General features: G+C 37.7%; 1 protein-coding gene across 2 annotated transcripts; it reads right to left on the bottom strand.

The window, feature by feature from the left end:
• Positions 1–2,414: 2,414 nt before the first annotated feature.
• On the bottom strand, positions 2,415–22,180 carry C1qtnf3 (C1q and TNF related 3). 2 transcript variants are annotated; one of them, XM_020162257.2, is made up of 6 exons: positions 21,698–22,180; positions 16,266–16,377; positions 13,528–13,682; positions 7,518–7,647; positions 5,427–5,526; positions 2,415–2,898 (listed from the first exon to the last, which is right to left on the bottom strand). In XM_020162257.2, the coding sequence occupies exons 1-6, from the start codon at positions 21,998–22,000 to the stop codon at positions 2,739–2,741; spliced, it is 960 nt and encodes a 319-aa protein (XP_020017846.1). In that variant the 5' UTR covers positions 22,001–22,180; the 3' UTR covers positions 2,415–2,738. The 2 variants fall into 2 exon arrangements, with proteins under 2 accessions (XP_020017846.1, XP_020017847.1); XM_020162258.2 differs by having other exon boundaries at positions 21,917–22,161.
• Between the last annotated feature and the right edge of the window lie 1,178 nt (positions 22,181–23,358).

Here is a 23,358-nt window from a genome sequence, read left to right as displayed (position 1 = left end):
AATCACTTTTCTTCACACGTGGCCCAAAATGCTTTCTATCTCCTTACAGTCAAACTTTGGGTGTGTCTGTTAGGATGACAGAATTTAGGCATGAATATATAAAAACTTAGGTGTGTGATAAAGACCCATCCACTCAGATACTCAGATCTTATTAACCACTAATGTCTTAAAAGGTAGAAGTTATAACAATGGAATAACTGAAAGTAGAGTTTTTGGTAGACAGGTGACCCTGCTCTGTGCTTACATCACGGATTTGTATGGCTTTCACATTGTCTGCATGAGAAGGTTTTGCTTTAATAATTGTATGATTATTAAAGAACATATTGAATAAAGGTGTGTTTATTTCCTTATGTGCCTATTACATTTTTCTTGCTGCAGTTTCATCTAAAGCCAGGCCAATATCTTTTCTCTAAGGCACTAATTAGGTAGTGTACATTCTTTGGAAATGAAATCTCTTTGGTCAGCATGCAACATTCAAATATTTATTGGCAATACACTTCTATAAAAAATTTATGATATTTGATCACTGTAAATCTCAACCTCATGACCCTATAGCCCAGGGGGAAGAATTGTAAGATCACAAAAAATATTTCTGATCACATAGTAGCTAATACCGACTCACTTTTAAGGAGCACTATGTGTGAATTCAGTAAGAGTTTAGACATATTTGTGATCAAAGGAAAGGGTCAAAGGCTGAACTGTACATAAAGGACACTAAGTTAGTTAATAAAGCAGCCCTACTTAGCTCTCTCTGCTTCTAGCTATAATGTACTCAATACAAGGAAATCCATAGTCTAAAGCTTATGTGGAAATTCAAATTGTATTTCTCATTATGTCAAAGGGAATTCATCATGTGGTATTTTTCAGATTGGCATCTCGCTAGTACATTTTAAATAAGATTCAACATCAGGGTAAACACGTATTGTAATGATATTTTCTTTGCCTAAAATAAACCACTTTGAGTGCTGGGGGGTAGTTCAGCGGAGAGGACTTACCTACCATGTTCAAGGCCCTAGGTTTGATCCCAAGCACTGCAAAAAAATGGGAGTGCTACCTGTGGGTACCACCCTTAAAACCTATGACACAGTCTAATGAGTAATGTTTTGGTGGCAAAATGTAATCCTTTGAGAATAGATTTTTGGGGCAAGGAAGGTTAGGCAAAAGGCAAATAGTACTTCCTACGACACCTGGCATGTCAAAACTGCTTGGGAAGCATGAATTAAATACAGTAATAATATCATTTATAACCGTTCTGGTATTCATTCTTTACAGTGAAATGTTAACACATCATATTTATTTTAGCACATCAGTGTATTTTCTGTATTTAATTATAAAAATTAATTTATAAAAATTATTTGCAACCATGTGACACTATGATTTGTTGTCTAGTTGAATATGATATCAGCTTGTCCTAAAGCTGTCCTCCTATTTAATTTACTCATGTGTTCATTTTAAATGAAATACTCACTATGTGTAGGAATATGTATTCTGGAGGTGCTTGATCTATCTATACAGAAAAATTAGGAATTATTAAATGCTCCCAGAAATCTTAATTGTGTTTATTTTTAAAAACCTGTAATGTTAGACTTGTGTGCATGGAAGTAATTAAGGTATATCATTATTTTAAAATTTGTACATGATAAAACATTGTTACTTTTACTGTATGTTTTTACTGAATGATCTAGTCCCCAAATGAAGGAAAGCATGAATAAAATTAGGTTAAATGTAAAAAACAAAAGAGTAATAAAGGAAATCATAACATTTTTGTTGAAGAAAGGTTAAGATATTTACTTTTATGTCTCTTAAATGCATGCCCTTAAATTTATATCCATTATTCTGACTGTACATAGGTTTACAGCCCCTTTGACATAGAATAGTGTGTGTAAAATATAAGTATGTTAAGATCATTTCCAAATTTAAAAAGGTGATAACATCTATACACTATCTACCTGGGCAGGTTCTGCATCCTAGAGTCAACAAAGATCTATTATAGTCTAAGAAATACAATGGCAAAGAGAAAATCTGATAAACCTAATTCTGGATCCTGAGAAAATGTTACTTCTAAAAGTATAAGCCATTAGAAGTCAAGATTTAATTGGAAAAGTACCTTTATTTTTTAAAAAGGAGGAGCCAATTACTTGTGGGCAAGTAGACAGTAGTTTTACTATCTAAAAACTATCTGGAATTACTAAAAAATATCTATACTTTATTCATGAATACTAACCCACTGAATTAAAGTGTTCCTTCCCAGTCTAGTTTTTACAAGTGTTTTCAGTACTGGGTCCTGACAAGTGTCCTTATTCTTCCCCTATTTTCTGCAACCTATTCTCTGAAATGTTGTAAAGAATAATGAATTCAAAACTTCAGGGATCCCTAAAGGCTGATATTAAACAGAAACCAAAGCACCAAAACTCTTTGCAAATGATTTCTTTGGTAAAAAAATTATTTCCACCCTGAATCGGGATAATTATTTTTTAAGTACATAGGGAAGAGTGATAAAGGTGCAGAGTATATTCTCAAGGTCTCTGAGAAGACTACTTTGTGGTTTACTCTTCTGAGCCCCTGAGTCATCCAACATAATTGGTGTGCCTATGGCATGATTTGCAGTGTAACCAATAAATTTTTTTTCTACAGCATGTAGGCATGTAGAACTCTCAAACTTTCACTGTTCCTCAGATCATACTAATATCTGCTCGGCTATGTCTTTCTATTGGAGCTGTTCTATTTATTTAGTCTATTTATTTAGTTTCAAAGAGTAGGAAGCCTGCAAAGGTGGAGAAGCGCTGGTGGTCCCCATGGAGGGCACCATTGCCCATTCTCAGCCAAACCTCATCCCCTTTGGCCAGCTTCAGCACTGCATGGTTGCTGGATGTATCTGATTTCCCCTTTGTTTCATAGCTAGAAAGAAAAAGATGCAAAACTACTTAGTCTTTGCAATGTACAGTTAGCTCTTTGCCAAAATCTATCCACCCCTTCATGCATGCATTTAGGTATAGTTATGTGATAAGTTCTTTGAATGGCATGTGCCACTTCTAGAGCTGGCCTACAAAACTGTCACAAACACTCATCCTTGGTCCTTCTTTCTTACAACTATATGGAACGTTAACAGCAATGACTAGAATGGCCACGAAAGCCATATGTAGAAGTTTGGATTCTTGAAGGCTGATATGAAGAAGAGAGTCCCTCCTTGCCCCAACTGCAGCATCCATCCTGAGCTATTACCATGGACTCTTTGATGAAAAGAAAGGAAATCTCTACCATGCATGGTTGAGCCATTACTTTGAGTTCTTGTTACAGCAGTTTTACTTCCCCTAACTGACCTAGAATTTGGTACTCAAGGATGATGCTGCCAAAACCCAAAAGAAAATATGTTGCATTGGCTTGTTGTCAGGCAGGGAGCAGTGGGTAAACAAATACTGTGAACTGGAAAGCTGGAGATCCATGTTAGGCTGATGGCAAAACTTTTGGGAAAATATGACAAAGGACTAGACCTAATGCCTGTACAATAAGTAAGGGAAACAATTTAAAGAAATACTCTTTTCTGCTTTTAGGTGTTTCTATAAAAGGGGAGTTCAGACAAGAATTAAGATGCTTGAAACAGAAGTAAACAGTCTTTTTACTTCTTACAAGTCAGTGGCCTACCAAGGTTGAAAAAGCCAAGTGCTTTTATACCTGGAGAAATAGAGACAAAGCTAGTGTTTTCCCACTTAGAACTTTCAGTCATTCAGACAAACACATATTTGTTAAACTGATGAATGGGTAGAAAATATTACTTTTCTACCCAAATCTATTGTTGCAAAGGGTCTCTTGGTAACTACCATTAAATTGAGACAAAGGCAAAAGATAAGGAATCAGAAGAATAGCAGGCTGAAAACTATCAAGCAAAGTGCTTCATGTGATTGACTAACACATGTAACTGATGACAAGCAAATACAGCAAAATCCTTACAGGTTTCTGAAGAAATGATATTGCCAAAGACCCAGACTAGACTTAAATGGGTTTGGGATGTTTGACTTAACTCTAGGATTTGCACCAGCAGGAAGAAGACTATGAACAAGAGGCCTGAGGAGAGGCTCTGTTAGATGTGGCCAAGGAGAAAAACAGACTAAAAAGACCATCTCTGCAGACAGAATCAGGGTACAAGGGGAAAAAATAGCCCAAGGATAGACTTGATGAAAAGCACTGTTCAGGTTCTGATTCTGGGCTTTGAACTTGATGCGTGAGCTGTGGTTTAGACTGTCTCCCATGGGTAGAGATGGAGAGATATGTATTCTAAGTGAAGAAAGAAGAACTCAGAGATATTTGGAAGCCAGAGGGTCACAGAAGGCTGAATGTTCACCAAAATCCACTCTCCTTTCTTCCACAGGAGCTTCACTTGCAGTGTTCCTTGCTGCCCTTGCATTGAATGGGTGGGATTGGGTACAATGTGATTAAATTCTACAAGAAGAATTCAAGAGGCATAAAAATTTTGACAAGCTTGTTCTTCCTCCTTTGATTCTGGCAATGACAATGACCAATGAAAATTTAGAAATCAGTTTTATAGATGGTGAGTGGTTTTCATCATCCTGAGTCCCTCAAAAACCAGGGGGAACAGCCCTCTCCCAACCTCTGCACAGGCCCTCCCCCTACATTTGCTACTACTCTCCTCCCTCTCCAACCTGGAACCCTTGCCCAGAAAAATAGATCTGGTATGTTTATGCCAGCACATTCTGTTTCTCTTGTAGCAATGTCATCTACCCTAGTGAGTTACATCATTTTCCTCTTTAGGCTACTCAAATACATCTTTCATGCAGACCAAGCTCTGGAAGGAAATAGCAGTCATCACAAGTCATTAAAAATAAAAATAACAGAGAAAAGGTATCAGCCATTAAGTTTTCAAGAGACAACACATGGCCCATATAATTATGCACTCCACCTTCTGCACATCCTAAGCTAATGTAGCAGCACAGTGTAATATTAAAAAAATTTTTTTTCTTCCAAGGATCCCTAAGACCTGGTTGCTAAGCACAGCCTGAAGAAAGGAGCCTACTTTGGCTTTCTCAATCCCCCAGTGCCAGTGATGGTGAAGAAAGTCAACAATAAGGCCAAGCATCAAGCAAAGAGGTCAGGAGAGAAGGAAGGCAAAGAATGAAAAAAAGAGAAGGAACACAAAATAAGTCAAGAAAGGGTCCAAATGATGGGCTTGGGGAGTGCAGCTATTACTTAGGCCAAGGTCTCTTACCAACCTGTTGATACTCTTATTTATTAGGTTTATTTCTTCCAAACAATAATGCTAATCTGACCATAAATCAGGTATGGAGGCTCTCAATGAGGATAAGGGACACTTTAGGCTCTGTTGATTCCTACACATTTCCCTATTGTTGGACTTCCTCTGTACTGCAAGCGATGCAGTACCGATGAGACCTGTGACAGAAAAGACCACCCACCTGTACATGCTGAAGACTGTATTGCCATTGTGCATAAGGTACACATACACTTCCTCAACGTCCTCATGCTTCATCATGCTGAAGGTGAAGAAATACACACCTGAAAAAGGCAAGTGTTTACCCAGATTTATAATAATGATTTAAACAGGAAGATCTGAAGATAGAGAGATATGTCAAATGATTTCATGCTACTTTTGTTATGTTTTTGTTAGCATAAATTAATTGTACAGAGGAGTTTCATTGTGATATTTATATAATGTATAAGATGTACTTTGATTGAATTCACCCTATTACTCTTTCTTAACCCTTCATTCTCCTTACTCCTTTTAAAAATTTTTAATGAGTTTGTTACTGTTTTCACACTCACGCACACACACACATATGCACACAAATGCACACACACACACACATATAGTGCATTTCAATCATATTCATCCCCATCATCCTCTCCTTTCTCTTTCCCCCTCTCACTGGTTCCCAAGCTGTCCCCTTTTAAAATCATGTCATATTATTTTTTTAGGTCTAGATTCTGCATATGAACAAAAGTGTGTGATATTTATCTTTCTGAACTTGGCTTACCTCATTCAACATGATGATCTCTAATTCCATCCATTTTCTTACAATCAACATAATTTCATTCTTCTTTATGGCTGAATAATACTCTATTGTGTATATGTACCTTATTTTCTTTATCCATTTTTTGGTTTTTGGAAATCTAGGCTGATTCTATACCCTGGCTATTGTGTATTATGTAGTTTCTTCTTGGCCTTTATTTGCCTGAATGTCCCTTTATCTGCCCACCTTCAAAGCATTTTAAAAAATTTTAAGATTCTTGATGTGTACACTGTGCATATCTAATAACATTATAAAATCTTTAAGGGATGGAGTCTACCTCACCTTAGCTGTTATCTCGTTGCCTCATCCCCTGACCAAGGACTTAGGACAAAGTACATTCCATTTCTAGGTGTAGGTTAACTACTAACAGTATCTACTACGGGGCTCATGATGACAAGGTACTGAGAGTCCTGTGGATGAGCCCGTGGTGCTCTGAGGCCTAAGAAAATGAACTAAGCATGAAATTGCAATGGATGAATGTACTTCTCAAATGTCAACCAAAATTAAAAACAAAAACAAAAAACACTGGCACACAGAATAAATGTTTAATAGTTCTTAAGAAATACTTCAAGTAAAATATCTCATGATATTCATTGTAAATCAGTGAAATTATGTATAATAAATAGATCTAACTTCAACTCAATATCACAACCTTGTTACTAAAAGTCTGTACCCTTCTTATTTGAAAAAGTAATATATTTTAAAACATACGTGTTTTCTTATAAGAGCCTAAGGCTCCTAATGGAAAGCAGTTCAAAATTATCTAATATATTTTAAATGTCAGCATAGAAGATACTTTCATTGAATGATTAATAAGAATCCAATGTCAGACAGACAAGTTAAAAGTATAGTCAGAATGTAGATTGTGCTAGCTTTTATATAAAAAGAAGAGAAAATATTTTTCATGGGTTTGTGTGAATAAATTATTTGGAGTTTTAAAATATGTTAACTACTCAATTTTTAATATTAAAACAAGTGGATCAGGCACTCCTTGGTGGTGGCAAAGCAGGGCACAGTTATAACACAAACTATGAGAATTAATGTTCTTAGGACTTTTAAAATCAGAGGTGACTATGTCTTCTCAAGGATTATTTGGTTTAGTTCAAATTAGAGTTAACAATCTCAATAACCATGGTCATCAATTTTAAAAATGTGTTTCTCTGTTCAGATTCTAATTCATTTACTTTGAAATTCCACAGAAATCTATGAGCTGTAACCAAAAAGAACTTCAACTTACTTCAGTATCTTCCTTTCTTTGTTCCCTCTTTCTTTCCTTCTTTCTCTCCTTCTTCCTTCCTTCCATACTTCTTCTTCCCTCACTTTTAATCTTTCCTTTCGCTTATACTCCTTCCTTCCTTCCCTCCCTCCCTCCTTCCTTTCTTCCTCCCTCACTTCTCTTCCTCCTTCCTTCCTTTTCTCCTCTTTCTTGATGTTTAGATTGATCAAATCAATCGTTCATTTATTTTTACATCTCACCTGATACAGGGGCCCCAAATCTACCAGTCATGACATCAAAGAAGTTTCCAATGTTGGTCTCAACACTGCTAAAGATAATTCCACTGTTCTGATTGCTGAAGTGAGTTGCCAGAGAAGCCATGAATGCAATCTAAGAAAGAAATTTGGTGGTCAATTAATAAACAATTTATCTTAAAGAAAGAATGTCTTTATACAGGTAAGTTTATTGCAACATTATCTGTAATGGCAAACTTGGAAATAACTTCAATACCAATCTTTGGACAAATAAATCATTGTCATTTCTAACATTTTTATGCTATGCAGCCATTAGAATGACCATGTATATCAGCAGTTCTGAATAAATGTTTCAAAGAACATTAGCCTTTAAAGTGCTTTTTGAAATATAAAAATTCTATCATCAAATAATACTTGGAAAATTTGGATGAAACTCTCAGATTGCAGATATTAAATGTGCATTAATATATTAAAGGATCTGGAAATCCTACAACTGAACAACCTAATTTTGTTAGCCTTGCATTAATTTTTCCTCAAATGATGTCTGTTAATTTCTTCCTGAATGCATTATTTGAATACACTTTGAGATTCCTTGATGCTGATCTATCTATCTATCTATCTAATGGAAATACGTCTTTTATGCATCATTTAATTACAAAGTGGGCAACACAAGATTATTTATGACTTCATACCAGACTTTGTTAAGTGTGTCTGTCTAGGTGGAGTTGTTCTGGGGGCAAATGGAAGAAAATATCTGCAAAATACCCCCAAAATTATTATCATCAAAGCTTACTCTGTAGAAGTTTTGGGGTTTTTTTTTTTGTTTCTCACTACAACGATAATATTCACATGGAAATTCATATTTTTATAAGTTAATTTCATTTAGAAAAGGTATAAAATTTGAAAGTATGGAGTTGTATTTATTTACATGAAAGTGTATTCAGGAAATATTGTCATTCATGAGATAAAGTAATAAAGCAATACCTACTATATGTTCTTATCATACTTAAAAATAATACACATAAATATAAAATAGTTACATAGCTGTGTGCTAATAGTAATCATCTCTGGACATTCTGTATTTTTCGCAAAGCTGTTTTCTAATTTTTTATAATGATAGGATATTATATGAACCATCTATATATTTTTTTGTTTTTGTTTTTGTTTTTTATTATTATTATTCATATGTGCATACAAGGCTTGGGTCATTTCTCCCCCTGCCCCCACCCACTCCCTTACCACCCACTCCGCCCCCTCCCTCTCCCCCCCAACCCCTTAATACCTGGCAGAAACTATTTTGTCCTTATCTCTAATTTTGTTGAAGAGAGAGTTTAAGCAATAATAGGAAGGAACAAGGGTTTTTGCTGGTTGAAATAAGGATAGCTATACAGGGCATTGACTCACATTAATTTCCTGTGCATGTGTGTGTTACCTTCTAGGTTAATTCTTTTTGATCTAACCTTTTCTCTAGTTCCTGGTCCCCTTTTCCTATTGGCCTCAGTTGCTTTTAAGGTATCTGCTTTAGTTTCTCTGCATTAAGAGCAACAAATGCTAGCTAATTTTTTAGGTGTCTTACCTATCCTCACCCCTCCCTTGTGTGCTCTCGCTTTTATCATGTGCTCAAAGTCCAATCCCATTGTTGTGTTTGCCTTGATCTAATGTCCACATATGAGGAACATACGATTTTTGGTCTTTTGGGCCAGGCTAACCTCACTCAGAATGATGTTCTGCAATTCCATCCATTTACCAGCGAATGAGAACATTTCGTTCTTCTTCATGGCTGCATAAAATTCCATTGTGTATAGATACCACATTTTCTTAATCCATTCGTCAGTGGTAGGGCATCTTGGCTGTTTCCATAACTTGGCTATTGTGAATAGTGCCGCAATAAACATGGGTGTGCAGGTGCCTCTGGAGTAACCTGTGTCACAGTCTTTTGGGTATATCCCCAAGAGTGGTATTGCTGGATCAAATGGTAGATCAATGTTTAGCTTTTTAAGTAGCCTCCAAATTTTTTTCCAGAGTGGTTGTACTAGTTTACATTCCCACCAGCAGTGTGAGAGGATTCCTTTTTCCCCGCATCCTCGCCAACACCTGTTGCTGGTGGTGTTGCTGATGATGGCTATTCTAACAGGGGTGAGGTGGAATCTTAGTGTGGTTTTAATTTGCATTTCCTTTATTGCTAGAGATGGTGAGCATTTTTTCATGTATTTCTCAGCCATTTGAATTTCTTCTTTTGAGAAAGTTCTGTTTAGTTCACTTTCCTATTTCTTTATTGGTTCATTAGTTTTGGGAGAATTTAGTTTTTTAAGTTCCTGTATATTCTGGTTATCAGTCCTTTGTCTGATGTGTAGCTGGCAAATATTTTCTCCCACTCTGTGGGTGTTCTCTTCAGTTTAGAGACCATTTCTTTTGATGAACAGAAGCTTTTTAGTTTTATGAGGTCCCATTTATCTATGCTATCTCTTAGTTGCTGTGCTGCTGGGGTTTCATTGAGAAAGTTCTTACCTATACCTACTAACTCCAGAGTATTTCCTACTCTTTCCTGTATCAACTTTAGAGTTTGTGGTCTGATATTAAGATCCTTGATCCATTTTGAGTTAATATTGGTATAGGGTGATATACATGGATCTAGTTTCAGTTTTTTGCAGACTGCTAACCAGTTTTCCCAGCAGGTTTTGTTGAAGAGGCTGCTATTTCTCCATCATATATTTTTAGCTCCTTTGTCAAAGACAAGTTGGTTATAGTTGTGTGGCTTCATATCTGGGTCCTCTATTCTGTTCTACTGGTCTTCATGTCTGTTTTTGTGCCAGTACCATGCTGTTTTAATCGTTATTGCTTTGTAGTATAGTTTGAAGTCAGGTATTGTGATACCTCCTGCATTGTTCTTTTGACTCAGTATTGCCTTGGCAATTCGTGGCCTCTTGTGTTTCCATATAAATTTCACGGTAGATTTTTCGATCTCTTTAATGAATGTCCTTGGAGTTTTGATGGGAATTGCATTAAACATGTAGATTACTTTTGGGAGTATCGACATTTTTACTATGTTGATTCTACCAATCCATGAGCATGGGAGATCTCTCCACTTTCTATAGTCTTCCTCAATCTCTTTCTTCAGAAGTGTATAGTTTTCCTTGTAGAGGTCTTTCACATCTTTTGTTAGGTTTACAACTAGGTATTTGGTTTTTTTTGAGGCTGTTGTAAATGGAATTGTTTTCATACATTCTTTTTCAGTTTGCTCATTGTTAGTGTATAGAAATGCTAATGATTTTTCTATGTTGATTTTATATCCTGCTACCTTGCTGTAGCTATTGATGATGTCTAGAAGCTTATGAGTAGAGTTTTTTGGGTCTTTAAGGTATAGGATCATGTCATCTGCAAATAGGGATATTTTGACAGTTTCTTTACCTATTTGTATTCCTTTTATTCCTTCTTCTTGCCTAATTGCTCTGGTTAGGAATTCCAGTACTATGTTGAATAAGAGTGGAGATAGTGGGCATCCTTGTCTGGTTCCTCATTTTAGAGGGAATGGTTTCAGTTTTTCTCCATTAACTATAATGCTGGCTGTAGGTTTGTCATATATAGCTTTTATAATGTTGAGGTACTTTCCTTCTATTCCTAGTTTTCTTAGAGCTTTTATCATGAAATGGTGTTGGATCTTATCAAAGGCTTTTTCTGCATCTATTGAGATGATCAAGTGGTTTTTGTCTTTGCTTCTGTTACTGTGCTGAATTACATTTATAGATTTATATATGTTGAACCACCCCTGCATTCCTGGGATGAAGTCTACTTGGTCGTGGTGAATATTCTTTTTGATTTATTGTTGAATTCGGTTTGCCATTATTTTGTTGAGGATTTTTGCATCAATGATGAACCTTCTTTTAAAGGCAAAGGGAAGTTTTAAGTTATCTAAAATATAGAAATGTGTTTGAATATTCAAAAAGCAAAAATTTCTGGACATGGTCTTGCATAAAAAATGTCATACTGGAGAGGAAAATTTAGATTTAAGAGAACCAAAGAAGTCCCTAATTCCAGTGGCCACTTCTGCAACTGGTTCCAAATACTTTACCTGTTAATAGTTTATAGAAAGCTTCACTTCACCAGTAAAATATTGGTGAAAAGAATTATTTTAAGAAACCTGCTCATAGTTCAAATCAACAGGTCCTGTGAATTTGGGTACAGAGCTATCTACTTGGATCCAAATAGACTGAGTCTCAGTTCTATTAATTCTGTGTAAGTTGTTGGTATTTGAACCTCAAATTTCTGTATCACTTATGGGGAGAGTGAGCCACTACCATTACTCCTGTTCTTCCTACTGCTGCTACTGATGTTCCAAAACAGGATTAAAGTTCAAAATACAAAATTTTAGTAATTAAAAGAGCCTTAGGACAATCCCACTTGTCAAGAAATGGTTTTATTTAAAACCACCTTCAGAGGAGATTTGAAAGTCAATGTCAATTCCTTATCCGAATGCATGATTGAAACTGAGTGTAAATGAGATTAATAAATTCTTTAACTTGCTGGGATAATCTGTCTTAAAGAATGTGAAGCCTCTCCTTTACAGTCTGTATAAGACAAGTCTTTTCACTTCTGTTAAACATGTGGAAGTCCAAATACTACATTGTTGTATTAGGGTAAAATAGTTAACAGATTGAATGTAATGATTGCCCAGGGTGCTCTCCACTAAATTTGCTACTCCAGTTCCCCTTGGCCATGATATAACTATTCACACATTCTGTGTTAGTGTTTCTAGCTTTGAGATGTTTAGTCCATCTTAGTAAAATACCTTAACCTGGCTAGATGGTCTCCTCGATCTCTCTCTCTCTCTCTCTCTCTCTCTCTCTGCACATGTGTGCAAGTATGTATGTCTCCCCCCACCCCTTTCACTTTTTAAAATTTATCCTGGTAAATGGATTCCAAGTTGCTGAAAATATTAAACAACATTCATTAAAAAGTTACAAAAAAGAAGTTACAGTAGCAAGCAGGACAACTTATTTTACATTGAAAAACTAAGCCTTAGAAAAATGATGCAAATTATCCAAGGTCAAACATATGCCACCCCCCCAAAAAAATAAGGCAGAACTTTCTTCCAATAGATCTTTCAGGCAAGAATTGCTATATTCTAGTTCTAGAAGGTTGACAGGATATTCTCCCAAATATTTATTTTAAGCACAAATTACTCCTTCAGGAAGACAGATTAGCCAGAAACAACAACAAAAAAATGCTACTTTTCAATGTTTGATAGACATCCCCAAGAGGAACTGATTTTAAAATATTAGCCAAAAAATTAACCCCAGACTTAATTTTTCTAACCTCACATGTACAAGTTTTAGCTATTGTTGCAACAAGAACTTTAAAAGAGAAATGCATAGATAAATGGGTACTTGAGCTTGGCATGAAATATACAACAATAACATCATAAATGGATTCAAAAATTTTATTCTGAAATGATCTGATCTGGAAAACTATGAAATGCATGACTCAGAAATGAAATGTCCCCAATGAAAAGAAGATTCCAATGGGAGAAGTTTAAATAAAAATTGTCTACAAAATCTGACTTGATAGAAAACAGTAAGTATTAATACCCATTACGTGATTTAAATATGTAATGTGGCAAAATTAATAAAATACTACAAGCAGACATTTAGCCATTGCATTTATATGTCTAAAAGTTTATGTATTCAGACAAGATCAGACGCATTCAGGGTGGTGTGGCCGCACACAAAGTTTATGTAGTCACATTGGCTAATTTTCTCATCTGAAAAATAGGATATGAGTTTATATTCAGGTATCTGGTCCTCTGAGAGAGTTAGATTTCACTCTTGGTAAATTTCTTTCCTCCCTAAGGACAATCTCAAAACCCTCTGTTCACACAGTTTAGGCTTAATGCAAGCATCCTGTGATGTAGATGAACAAACTGAAACCCAGCATTCCTGAGATTGGTAAAGGCATAAAGCCCTCAAACCTGGTTCCTGGTCCTTAGAGGCCACCCAAAACCCAGCAGGGAGCATTTTACCTGAAGTTCTGGTGGAATTCCTGGGTAGCCCTTTTCTCCTTTGGGGCCATGTTGCCCCCGTTCCCCTCGAGGTCCCAGGTCACCTTTGTCTCCTTTCTCCCCTTTGGCCCCTTCATGGCCAGTGGCTCCATTATTTCCATTGTTTCCATGGTTTCCTTAAACAACCAGAAATCATTACATGAGAATATCTAGTCACTCCTATTTACCATTCACTTTTAGAGAAACACAGCCCTTACCTCAAAAACATCTCAACTCATCCAGTTTTAGTGGTACACTCCTAGAATTCCAGCTACTGGGAAGGAGGAAGTGGGAGGATCATGGCTGAGGTTAGCCAGGCAAAATCTTGAGACTCTATCAGAAAAATAACTAAAGCAAAATGGGCTGAGGGTGTGGCTCAAGTTGTAGAGTGCTTGCCCAGCAAGCACAGGTCCTGAGTTCAAACCCCAGTACTGCCTATGTATATAAAAGCAACTTAATTATAAAAGAGGATTATTTGAAACAATCCCAAATACAGCCAAGGGGGCATTGTAAACTAGATCCTCTTTTACTGGTCTCTGAAAATAGCCTTAGAAACCCTAAGGCTCCAATGCCTGTCTTTCTGTAAAGCAAAACTTATATGAAAAATTGTGTTGAATAATGATTAGGTTATCATTTAAAATAGCAAAGATCAGAAACCACCAAAATACCCACCAATACTAGAAGGGCTACACTGCTTAAATGCCATATTTCAGTAAACAATATTGTATAGTCACACAAAATGCTGAAAAATTTTTTTAATAATATAGGGATATCTATGGGCTTTCAGATAAATAAATAGGGATAACATAAACACTATTTTAGTTTGGAACAACATATATGTATAGATTTTATCCATAAGGAAAAAGACTAGAGTAAATATTTACACTTTTTTTCCTGAATGATGAAACATTAGTGATTTTGTTTCGTCATTCTATATATTTTTGTCTCTTTCAAGATTTCCACCAAGGATGCATATAATTTTTTATAACTGGGATAAAATTAAACACAATAACAAAAATATAATAATTTTGAAAGCAAGAGTTAGATAACAATTTCAATGCTTCACTTTGCCACTGACAGATGACTTCTGTACCTCTTCTGTGTTTTATATTTGCTAAATTCCAGGGCTTTTCACTGTTTATTTTGCATGTTACCTTTGATCAGGCATTGTATCAGGCCTGTGATCCTTCCAGATGGATGAACTTTGACTGTTTATAGGATAATGTGTTCTGTGACAAAGCCATTTCCTAATAGGAAACGTTTAACCAAGGCCAGCCTGGCCTGTAACCTTGCAGTAGTTTGACTGTTTATAGCTGAGAAGATTTTAGAACAGTCTGGATATTTCCTACCCCCCCTCACTGGGGGCTATCACCCTTAATGGAACCAATGACATTTGTTCCATGCCAGTAATCATGGTTTTAAGCTTAATCCGAAATTTTTCTTTATAAACTTGAATTCATAGGAGAAGCTGTGCAAAAGTGTAAGAAATTAAACCAAAGTGGATAAATATTAACATCAATTGGGGTAAGTCAGAGAACAGTAGGTGGCATTTGGCCTAACCCAATGATTGACTGGAGAAGAAGAAAATCAGCAAGACACTTGATAGGTTTGGGGGTCCTAGGATAGAAAGGGCCTGGCATGTCCCTCCCTCAGTCAACCTAGTGTGCTAGAAAACTCCCAGAATGTTCCTGAGCCTAAGACACCAGAACAGAATAGCACAGATAGCTAAACCTGAACTGTTAAGGGCCCTGACCAGTTCTAAAAATTTTCCTGTGCCACTATGTTGCTGGAGCCCAAAAATGTTTCCAGGAGCCCCATGGAAATCAAGTGAGAGACAGCTGAGACTGGCGGAAGAAAAACTTATCTGTACCTAGAATGGCACAGAAGAATGTTCAGCTCAGTAAATGACACCAAGAAGATGACTATAACCCAGTCCAGTAAGTTTTCTTCACTACCTGCCTCTACTTCATAAATCTGAAAGTTAGATATAGTATACTGTGCAAAGCATGCTTTGGCAGAAACACTGGCTGCTATAGTTTAAACAAATGTCCCCCAAAGGCCCATGTTTTGAAGGCTTGTTCCCCAGTGTAGTGCTGTTGGGAGATGGTAGAAAACTTAAGATGTGGGATCTAATGAAAGGTTATAGGTCACTGGCGACATACCCTTTAAGAGGGCTGGGGGACCCTCATCTATTCCCCTTCTGTTCTTTTACTTCCTGGCTACCAGGAGGTGAGCATCTTTGCTTCATCCACACTTACCACCATGATGTAATGCCTCAACATTGGCCCAAAAGCAATGGGGCCAATACAACCATGAACTGAAACCTCCAAAACTGTGAGCCAAAATTAACCTTTCTCTTCATAAGTTGATTATCTCAGGTTCTTTTTGCAGGAACAGAAAGCTAGCTAGCCCACAGGCAGTAAGTAAGAATAGGGCCCAATTAAGAGCTAGTAATTCTATACTTGATGCTGGCAAAAACTCTCCTAGCCTATGAGTCTGGTACCAGAGTCAACTCCAGGGTGCCTGGGGCCTTTGGGTTCTTCAAGTAGTGTAGAGAATAAATACTATAGAGTTTATACTGTTTTACTTAAAATGACCTACTAAATCAGGCTTTCCTGCCTCTTTCTGGGTTTTCCATACATATCCATACAAGTGAGCCAACTTGTTTGCCTTTAGCTTTATTTTTGGCATATTAGACACTGAACCTTACTCATCCATACCTGGAATGCCAGGAGGTCCTGGAGGCCCAGGGGGACCTTGATACCCACGGAAGCCATAGTCTCCATGACAACACTTGCTGCAGTCTGGGGCCATTCCTCCAGTTTGTGGGGACTTAAGAAAGAAAAGAGAAGCTTCAGATAAAGGCACTTGTGAGCAGTTAGGAATTTTTAAATTTCCTCTGGCCTTGACTCTTAGGTAAGCTTAACTTCAATCAACCCACAACCATATAAGAAAAAATACTGTGGAGAATGAGATGGGAATATTTACGGCATAGGACTCCAGGAGTACGTACAGTGAGTGGATGGTCAAAGGAAAAGGCAACAGGAATTCAACAGAATAACATGCATTTTAGATCACATGTTGGGGGTGCTGTAGGAAAGATGGGGTAGCATGTTTTGGGACAGTGTTTTCCTATGTCTACCTATGACAGCAAAGGCAGAAACCCCTTCTGAAGCAGACTTGGAAGCCTTTTGTCTTTCCCAATACCCAATAGCCACAGTTTTAGCTAAACCAAGATGACCCTCAAATTACAAAACTATCAACTTCAACCATAGTTACTAAACACTGTATTCCTGATACTGCCTTCAGAGCTAGCTTAAAAGTTCTTAGAAACTGAATTGTGATACTATTTTTTCAGACAGCCAGAACACACTGACTTGCCTAGGAAATTAAGGAAATAAAGTATTCTTTAGTGGAATACACTTATTTATTCTCTTATATTGACAACTAGAAGTTACATATAGTTATATACAACATGTTCTGAGATGTCTCAATTGAGTTAATTAACATATGCATTGCCTCACAAAATTTTTCCTTCAGTGGGTACACTTAAAAATCTACTCTCTTGGACTGGAAGAGTGGATCAAGCAGTAAGAGCACCTGTCTAGCAAGCATGAGGTCCTGAATTCAAACCCCAATGCTGCCAAAAAAAAAAAAAGATTGCTTTAAAATCTACTCTCTTAGGGCTGAAAGTGTGGCTGAAGTGATAGTGCACCTGCCTAGCAAGTACCCATCAAATAAAAGAAAGAAAAGAAGAAGAAAAAATCTACTCTATTGGCAATTTTCAAGAATACAATGTACTGTTATTAACTATATGTCCAATACATTTTTATTAATTATCTGTACATTTAAACTTTTTCTTTATGAGTATTTAACATGAGATGACATTTCACATGTTCCACTTCAAAGTTTAAAATGATAATCCCACTGTTTGAACTAATATTTAATAATCACTAAATGAGTACTAAATATGCTTGAATGAGACATTGTGTAAAGAACTTATTTCTACAAAGACAGATTTTCAAAATGTGTGCTTACTGCAAAGGAGCCTGCGAGCTAGAGGAAGTTGCTTGGGAGAAGAGTTAGAGTTGCTTGTAAAATTTGGACTCTCATCTAAACTGGCAACATTTCTTTTAATTATGTCATACAAAATACTTGTGGAAACTTTCCTAGACACCAGTTATAATTCAATAGGCTTTTGAAAACAGCATATTGTTGCTAAGAGATTCATTTTTTAAAGGAAGATAAGGAGGGAAAGAGAAAGGAAGAATGAAAAAGAAATGGGAGAGAAGGAGGGAAAGAAAAAAGGGGGAAGAAAGAATTTAAAATTCACATTTTCTCCATCATTAGAAATCCAAACAGAAAACTGGGCAAAGCCTTTACATTGCTGGACATTAACACCTTACTTTTATTCATTTATTTTTAAATAAAAGTGAATTTGGTAATTGTCATCCCTTTTTCCTAAAGTTTTTCATGAGAAAAACACAGAGAAGCATCTGTGGTCTGAGCATACTTCTCCCACAGTTCAGAACTCTAGTGTTGAAGGATCTGAGCTACAATTTGAACTAACTCCTACTCTTGTCTTCAGTCTACGAAGCCCAACACTGGACAGGTCTAGAGTATATAAAATCTTTTGTCACATTGGTAGAGGAAAAAAAACCAAACAAAGCACTTGGTCAGAGATGAGAGATGTCAGGACAGTTGGAAAGTAAAGACACCAAGGCAACCACCCCATCTTTTAAACCAAGATACAATCTGAGAGGCACACACTTATTTCTTAGTAGAGTTTTGCTGATGTGAAATACATGTTTTTTTAAAGTTTTGTTGTTGTTGTTGTGCTGGGTGGGGGTACATTGTGGCTTTTACAAAAGTTCTTATAATATATCAATATATCATAATTGAATTCACCCCCACCATCATTCTCCTCTATCCCATTTCGACAGGTCTCATTTTTAACATTAACATACATGTATACACAGTATTTGCACCATATTCACCCTCCTGCGCTCTTTCCCCACATCCTCCCCCCTTCCAATGGTACCAACCCCCCAGACTGGACCTGTTCTGCCCTCTTGTTCTCCGATTTTGTAAAAAAAAAAATGACATTTTGTTTGTTTAAGATAGCTATACAGGGAGTTTCCTTGTGACAGTGAAATACAGCTTTTAAACTCCAGGAAATCCAGGGATTTGCCAATAATGGGCATCAGGGAGAGAAACAGGAGGAATAGGAGGGAAAATCCTGGAGTGGAATCATTTGTGTATGAAAAGATGGAAACACTGAGATGCTTAAAAATGTCAGAACCACTGGGCTGGAACCAAAGTTCCCATCTCAGTTCTTCATGACCTTAGAGAAGTCACTATTCCCAGACATTATTTTTTCTTGTCTACTAAACTAGAGGATTAGATGAAATGGTTATGAATTTTCTTTCCAGCTCTAAAATGCTAACAAAGATACTAAACTTTTTCCTAAACCTCAAATAATTATTTAGAAAGACTTAAGAATGTCTAGAGCCTGGGCACTGAGACATGGACTTGCTCAGTGCCAGAGCTAAGGAAGTTTAGTGTTGCATGTGCACTTGGGGTCACTTTAGGAGCATACAGCTTCCAGCATGCAAAAAGAAATTTCTGGTTACTCCCAGTTGAACACCTCCCGAGGACCCCTCTACAACATTTCATCACCTGTTCCTCCCTCTGACCATGTCTTTCAAGGTTCAGTCTAATGGAGCAATGCTGGTGTGTGTTGATTCAGAAGCTTTCTCTTTGGTAAGAGAGAATTTATGTATAGGCATTGCTGTCTATGACCTTCTTATGTTTATTGTTTCCTTTCCAAAGTCAGGTAGAATTTGTATACTGAAAGCATGCAAATGAGGATCTTAGGAGAAAAGGGATGTCTCTATGGGGTGTCCATTTTGCAGATGGGGGTCTGAAGGCAGCTATTCAGAACTGAGTTCTATTAATGTCTTTTGGGAAAGAGAGCATTTTGGGAAGATGAGGATAGAAAGAGGAAAAATGGGTATTCAAGAAGAGGCTGAGAAGCTGATATATAAGAATGACAAAGATGCAGTGGAAAAGTGAATACAGATGTGCCCAGCCTAGATCTCTGTCCACTCTAATCCACCCTGAACTCTACATCCATTTGTCTTTCTAGAACACAAATCTGATTACCTCACTGCCTTGCTATGTAAAGACAAACCAAACTTTTGGTAGGGAAGTAAAGTTTAAACTCCACCAACTAAAAGAATCCTCTCTTGTCTGACATTCAAATTTGATGTCTCCCCCCAACAGCCAGCCACACCCAGCCTCTCATAGGCTCTCTCAAATCTCTTCGATGTGGCACATTTATTTTTTTAAATCTCTGCTGTGGATAAACATCCTTTTTGTCTAATCTTTTAAGAGCCAACTCTGAGACCAACATTATTACAGTTTTCCCAACTACCTCTTATGTATGGTGCTGGATTATCCTATACTATTTTATTAATTTTAATTTAACTAATTAAATTAACAACAAAAAGTTATCCCCACGAGCCCTTGAGGATATCCTGGAGATAGGAGCTTGGGTATGTTTATCCTCTCATTACCCATCCTAAGGCTTGATGCAAAGTAGAAACCTAAGAAATGCTGAGGCAGGGGGGAATGAATGAGGCAAAGAGAGAATTAAGATAAAAGATGAGCATGGGAGAAAGTAGGTAAAGAAGAAAGAATTCAATTTGTGTGTCCATATCCATTGCTGGCGGTACATGCTGAAAGCTTTCAGTGTATCAGTGGCGCTAACTCTCCTGAGTATTTCCTGTTGGAAGTTTGTTTGGAAATACATCAGGAATCTAGGACTAAAAGATGAGGTGAAATAGAAACATAATTTGGATTTCAGTGGTCTGCTTGGTATTGCTTGCCAGGAAATAATGACTGATGACAAACTATAGGCTCTCTGCTGCTTCTGGGGGTGCACACAGTCACATCCAAACAAGACACCAGCCATTGAAATGGAAATTACAGATCAAAGCCTGAACAGAAGTTAAAATGTTTTAATCAATAAGAAAAACACAAATTAGTATCAATCACCTTTCAGCCAGAAGGCTGAACAATCTCTAAAAGTGGCATTCTGTTTAGCTGCTACATTTCTTTTGTGGCTCCTTAAAAGAAGCTGTTTCCCTTGACATAGCCCCACAGAACAATTTGGGAGTCTGTATTGTGTAGTCCAGTTACAAGTCCCAGGTTCATCCCAGACCTGCAGCTCGTGTCTGATTCTGGTCTGACCACATAACCAGATAACAGACCCAAACATCTCACTCGGGGGTAGGAGTGATTTAGATTTCAACTGCATGAAAAAAAAATTGGGCTTCTTTAATGCATAAAAGCCAAGAGTTCTTATAGGAAAAGCTATATATCAAAGTAACTCTTCTTGCTCCCTCCCATTGATTTCAGCATACTACATGCTTGGGAGGTAAGTCAAACTCTGCTTCTTCCTATTCTTAGTGTTGAACTTCACTAATTTGCAATCCACTACACTAGAACCTTAACTCACCCTGTACTACCCTAAAAGAGTTAAAGAGATTTCCTTAGATGCTGAGCTTATGCCCTGAGAAATAAATCAAATCAACGCATCAAATTATACAATACAGTTCGTAGTTTAAATATGCGATCTTTTTTGTTTGTTTTAACTCTTTGATTCTTTTTTTTTTAAGGCTGAACATAGAGGCTCAGTCATCCAGAATACTGTAAGTCAAACAAAACTGTCATGAAAAGTACAGAAAACTCACAATAAAAGTAAAACAACTTTGTTTTTGGCAAACCAAGTAGGCAGCTCCTCCTGCTGGGAAGGATTCAGAGTCCAATTCTCTCAAGATGAGCAAATGATTATCTACACAAATGCATCTGTCTTGCATAGGTCGGCATTACAGTAGTGAGCAAGAAAGAAATCAGGTACCGGCAGGGCTGGGTCCCCCTTTCCTGTAGGGAGATCCCAAGGCCACTCTGTGACAGTACATCATGGCCAACGGGCAGTCCCTCTTGTATCACAGAGCAAGCCACAAAGAAACCCACATATAGCTAAGCAAACAGCTAGCAAGCATCAATCCTAAAAATCTTAGCCAGAACAATAGCAACAACAGTCAGTAAGCTTTCAAAGTAATCCTTAGAAGAGAATTCGGAGTACCTGGCCCCAGAACGGGGTGACCTGGGCTAGGTCATCTACCTCAGGGTGTGGTAGCTCATCTGGTCTCAGGGGCTTTAGGTCTGTAGAAGTGTTATTATCCACAGTCCCAGTTTTAGGATGGCTCCGCTCTCTCACTTTCTCCCTCCTGGAGCCGCTACGGCCAGTCTGCTGGTGGCTCTGCACTATTCTCGTCACCACCTTATTAGCTCTTCCGCTCACCTCCATATATTCATCTTGACACAGGCAAAATGGGAGGAAAAGCAAAGCCAGCACGTGCCAACGGATGAGCTGCGTCCCGAGCATGATTCTCAACAGAGCCACAGAGCTTCCTTGGGAAGATGACGGGTGCTGAAGGCGCAGTGATCTCCTCCCTCAAATGCCAGGGCTGGAGATGAGAACTGCAGGCAGCTGGATGGTTTTATACTTTGGTGTGTAATAAATAAGGCTGCAGGCATGCCAGTGTGACAGCAGCCCTCCTCCCCAGGCAGAACAGCCCCCATTCATCACTTTCCCACACCACAGGCAAGATGGATTTGTGCGTACAGTTCCCAGTTGGTGGAGTTCATAAATGTCACACCTTGGCACGTTTTTGTTAAAGTGTTAAGGAAACATACACCACCAGCTGGAAACAGACGGCATGTGTCCAGTGGTTTACTTTCATGATTAGACTTGGAAAGGCTGTGCACTTGTGGTCAAAAATCCCTTTTGGAACAACCTACCCCTGTGCTTGCCAGGAAATTCAGGCTTAACTGCATCAGTTCCTCCTGAAATGGCAGCAGGAACCCATTCAAGTCCATCAAGAGTGCTTTTGCTGCCTAGATGTACAGATAGTACTTCCCACTTTGGTCCACTTAAGGAACTTAAACTCCCTTCTGGATAGCAGCATCACCAGGCAGTTGGTTGACTGAAACACTGAGCTGAATATAGGCACAGAGTCTCTGGGTTTAGCAGAAATGTTTCCCCATCCTAGGCTTTATTTTCTTTTCCTTTGAGTTTCCGAAGACCAAGATTAAATCAAAGTTCATCAAGTCTATCTTGCCTGGTGGATATACAACCTACTGCCTTGTTTTAAGAGAAATTTGTCTCTGGCTGCTTTTCCTCCTGGCATGTTCTTCACCAAAATTGAAGAAACATGGATAATGCCAAACCAAACACACTATTCCATGTATATCAGAATTAAAAGAATTATCATTTTATTTTAGTTGCTATAATTTTATGAATTCAGTGAGAGAACAAATTGGATATTCCTAATCTCTTCATAATAATAAATTGAGAGAATGTATATAGCCTCATCATTAGAACTGGTTCTATTTACATGTCACTTCATTTTACAATTACTCATTCACTTGCTAACAAAACATTGTTGGCCCTCTCCGATGAGGACTGCAGAAACCCTGGCACCTTGAAGAGGATGAGTGGCAGGTGTCTGATGGTAGGTGGTCCAGGGAGACACTGGAAGAGGACCAGGGCTTGGATAAGCCAGAGCCACAGATAGAACAGCTGGATAAAATGACAAGGAGGAAGCAAGCTGTTCACAGCTGCCCTCCCCACTCAGCTAAGAGTCCGGGAACCAAATGCTGCTCCCAAAAGCTAGCGTGGCCACTCCTGCCACTCACTGCCCAACTAGCTGCCTCTGGAGCCACATTCATACATGGAAGGGT

This window comes from Castor canadensis, chromosome 6, assembly GCF_047511655.1.
Source record: "Castor canadensis chromosome 6, mCasCan1.hap1v2, whole genome shotgun sequence".
Taxonomy (NCBI): Eukaryota; Metazoa; Chordata; class Mammalia; order Rodentia; family Castoridae; genus Castor; species Castor canadensis.
This window is presented reverse-complemented; position numbering and strand designations above follow the sequence as displayed.

What these genes read in the sequence shown, in the direction of transcription:
- C1qtnf3 (XM_020162257.2), bottom strand. Translation starts at nt 22,000, where the DNA reads ATGCTCGGGACGCAGCTCATCCGTTGGCACGTGCTGGCTTTGCTTTTC. An exon ending in AGGACCTCCTGGCATTCCAG is followed by an intron (nt 13,683 to 16,265) that starts GTATGGATGAGT and finishes TGGTTGTTTAAG; the next exon opens with GAAACCATGGAAACAATGGA. An exon ending in GAATTCCACCAGAACTTCAG is followed by an intron (nt 7,648 to 13,527) that starts GTAAAATGCTCC and finishes TTTCTTTCTTAG; the next exon opens with ATTGCATTCATGGCTTCTCT.